At 32.2% G+C, this 3,610-nt stretch overlaps 2 protein-coding genes across 3 annotated transcripts in view; both read right to left on the bottom strand.

The window, feature by feature from the left end:
* LOC113234981 overlaps positions 1-974 on the bottom strand; it is a 2,524-nt gene extending 1,550 nt beyond the window's left edge. Inside the window, exons 1-3 of the mRNA XM_026470497.1 lie at positions 968-974; positions 535-617; positions 285-438 (exon numbers count right to left, since the gene is read on the bottom strand). Coding sequence (XP_026326282.1) covers positions 285-438; positions 535-617; positions 968-974 — 244 coding nt within the window. The remainder of the gene's footprint in view (positions 1-284; positions 439-534; positions 618-967) is intronic.
* A 90-nt stretch (positions 975-1,064) lies between these two features.
* LOC113234979 lies at positions 1,065-3,594 on the bottom strand. Of its 2 annotated transcripts, none has more exons than XM_026470496.1 (4): positions 3,175-3,594; positions 2,513-2,634; positions 2,077-2,396; positions 1,065-1,987 (listed from the first exon to the last, which is right to left on the bottom strand). In XM_026470496.1, the coding sequence occupies exons 2-4, from the start codon at positions 2,564-2,566 to the stop codon at positions 1,696-1,698; spliced, it is 666 nt and encodes a 221-aa protein (XP_026326281.1). In that variant the 5' UTR covers positions 2,567-2,634; positions 3,175-3,594; the 3' UTR covers positions 1,065-1,695. The 2 variants fall into 2 exon arrangements, with proteins under 2 accessions (XP_026326281.1, XP_026326280.1); XM_026470495.1 differs by having other exon boundaries at positions 3,208-3,594.
* Positions 3,595-3,610: the final 16 nt, after the last annotated feature.

Here is a 3,610-nt window from a genome sequence, read left to right as displayed (position 1 = left end):
GACGGACCGACGGACAGACGGACCGACGGACCGACGGACCGACGGACCGACGGACCGACGGACAGACAGACTAAGTTAAAAATGTTAAATGTGAATTTATAGCTATGGAAGAGCGGTACCTCCTGACACTGACGCTTGACAAGCTTAATAGAAGGTACCATCCACTGTTAATGTAAAGTTAATTGCATTACTGAAATAAACATTTTCTTATTATTATTATTATTATTATTATTTATTTTACTAATTCTATCTCAAGCTTTATAAAATTAAAAACGGACACTTACAATCATTATCTAAATTTTTCAGTGACTCAATAAGGTTCAAGATCCTTTCGTCTCTGTTCGGTTTAAAAGCAATAATTTTTTCGAAAAATATTTTCCAATTTAAATAAAAATTCAGCCCTTTTTCTGGATACAACAAGTCGAAGTCAATGTTTATCTGAAAACAAATATCATAGTTGTCAAAATGATTGGTCTGCGTCAAGATGGATAGCTCAGAAATAAAACGTAAAACATATGAAAACAGATTACATACCAATATGTCACTTCTTTGGTCTGATAATATTTTCCAGTCTTGTAGAAACTCATGAACGCTCTTGTGTTCACTTTCTTTTCGAACTTTAAATGTATCTTTCCATTTTTTGTATTACTTCACCCCATGGTTCGGTGTTATTGTTGAGAAACAGTATATCTCTTAAATGTAAATCTAAAAAAAATCATGTTAGTGTTTCATTTTATCCTTATTGAAATGTTTTGTAAGACTTTCATTATTTACCTGCATTTCAATCAGCTGACAAATGCCTTTCCCACGTAAGTACCTGTTCCTATCTAATAATAATAATATTATAGATTTTTTTTAGATAGAGGACATAGTAACAAAACAACCTATTGAAAATAAACATTAGTTCAGCAAAATTCAATAGTTTAGAAGTCATGATTATTTATGTACATTCAATAGCACATCAGACCACACATTTTTATTTGAAAATCGCCTCCAGTGCAACGGAACAAGATACATCAATGTGAAACTTGATACGTTGCCATCCATACCTTTTCAATATTTTCTACTCTAGTCATTAAAACCACCACCAGTATCATAATCGTTATTCAAACAATTTTAACTTAATTTCTCAAAAGAAAACATTGGTTCAGCTCAGATTTACATGAAATTATTCTCAAACCTATCTATTTATCAGAAGTTCTCTATACATATGTTTTTAAACATTTTCTTTTTGTGTACATTATGACCATTAGAGAGTTAAAATTGTAGAAACTCATGAACATGAATTGACTAAAAAATAACGGAGCAATCTAAGAACAAACACAAAAATGGTTCATTGCATGCTAGCTACATGGTTACTACTACTTTAATACCAAATTTCAATTAATTTAGTGGAATAATTTTCAAAATAGACTAGTTTTAAACTTTTGACTAGAGTAGAAAATTTTCAAGAAAGTACATAAAAAAATCATAACTTAAGCTATTGATTTTTGGTAAACTAATGTTTATTTTAAATGGGTTGTTACTCCTATATGTAGAAAAATTTTTGGACCACTGTAAATGGGGCCCACTTACAGAGGATTTAGAGTTACATTTACCTGTATTAAATACCCAGAATGATGCGACTTAGAATACCTACTCTCAAATACCTAAATAGGTTCATAAATTGCTTTAACCCAGTGAAAGTCAGTGGGTTTAATTGCAAGCCCATTTAAAAAAAAAATTACCTTGCAAACCTTGAATATACTGTCTTTTAAACGGTGGAGCATTTTCTAGAGTGCCAGATTGTCGCTTGTGTGTGTGGTCTCCATATTTATACAGAAGGTTACGGACTTTGTCTACCAATTTTCCTCGTGCTACTGTAGAACGTCCATTAAATGAATTATTTTTTTTTATAGGTTTGGTAAAATAAGTGCCTATTGACTCCTTTGGAAACAGTGATATTATTTTCGCAGATATAATATTATATTCTTCATAGGTTATCCGGCTAAAAAAATTTGAGTGATGTATTATTGGGAAGTGTAAAAGTAATCAGAACACAGTATATACTTACTAATATATACAGTATATACTTACTAATTGACAATGTATGTGTATATATGTTTTATAATTATATCGGTCAACTGGTTTCTCTTGGTATTATTGAGAAAACCATATGTTTCATAGTATTTTAAAATACTATTGCCACCTGCTGACGTATGCAGTAGTGTCTCCAAATCAAAATGTGGAAATGTTTTTCTAGATACACTTTTGGTTGTTTCCAAGACGTCGACCACTTGTAGTTCATCTAATGAAACTAATAAACCGGCATCACTGGTGCTTGTCTCAAATTTACTGGAGGTGGGAGTAATAATGACTTGATCATCAGTTGATTCAGATACTGCATCTGTCGTTGCCTGTAAAGTTAAAAAAATAGACTATTTTGTGTATTTTATAGTCAAGCTATGTTAAGATAGTCAGTATGAAAGCACTTTCAACTAAATTTTTTAACTTAAACATACAGGTCCCTCACCTGTGCAGTAATAAGCTCCCCTATCTTTTCCTCTAAAGATAGTCTAGTCCCCATATGTGGGCATAATTCTTTCAAATTGTCTAGTTTTAATTTGGGGAAATGTTCAATCGTTATACCATTCTCTGCAAAAGTAGTCAAGTTTGTAAATAAAGTCAAATTAAATCAAATATCTTTTTATGTATTTTACTTCTAGTTTAATAACACACACACTCAATAACACATACACTGAATATACCCCGCACTAGGGAAACCCTGTGTCGCGGGTGCCATGAACACACACATAGACAACCACAAACTGCACCCAAACTAGGCCGTATAAATATTTCTCCCGGCCCAGGAATCGAACCTGGGACCTCTGCGTGGCAGTCCGGCAAGGTAACCGCCACAGAGGCAGTTAAAAGTTAGTTTCTATTGTAAAATGCTAATTGTCGAAGTCACGCATTTCAAAGGTAGATACATTATTTTTAATAAACAATGACGACATTAAATCGGGATTCTAAACAGAGATTATTTACATAAAAACTCATAAATTAAATAATCCCATGTTTAAGTATACTGTATACCTATTTCTAGGAAAAGTTCGTCTAAGATCCCTCCATTTTACGCTTACATTCAACGTTACGTACAAAATATCATCATGCGCATAAAAATGTAATACTTACACAATTAATTCATAATAACATCAAATCACTCACCAATAAAATTGGTCACTACAACTTGTGGTATATTCCACGATTCCAAAAGTTCTTTCAACGAATCCATTACTGTTTCCACAAACAACAAATAGAAAAATCAGTTCCTTTTTAAGATTTTATTCTCCTTGCCTTACCTTTTTAAGATTTCAAGTAAAACTAAGTAAGTATAGTTCACTTTGCTTCACATTTTAAATAATTGGCTATTGATTTATGGATGGCTTCTTCAATCGCAGATACCACGGCCACGGAGACGGAGCGCGCGCGTTTTCAACATGTCACGACATGATTGAAAATGACAAAGCAAAATGTTGCCATAAAAAATGTATTCTCGAATTTAGAATATTACTCTTATTAGCAAAATAACTTTTTTTTTGTCTAAGAAAATATTTTCTTAAAATACATC

The sequence above is a fragment of the Hyposmocoma kahamanoa genome, unplaced genomic scaffold (genome assembly GCF_003589595.1).
Source record: "Hyposmocoma kahamanoa isolate Upper Pololo Valley unplaced genomic scaffold, ASM358959v1 86267, whole genome shotgun sequence".
NCBI classification, from domain to species: domain Eukaryota; kingdom Metazoa; phylum Arthropoda; class Insecta; order Lepidoptera; family Cosmopterigidae; genus Hyposmocoma; species Hyposmocoma kahamanoa.
The sequence above is the reverse complement of the archived record's forward strand: the minus strand, read 5'-3'. Positions and strand labels throughout refer to the sequence as shown.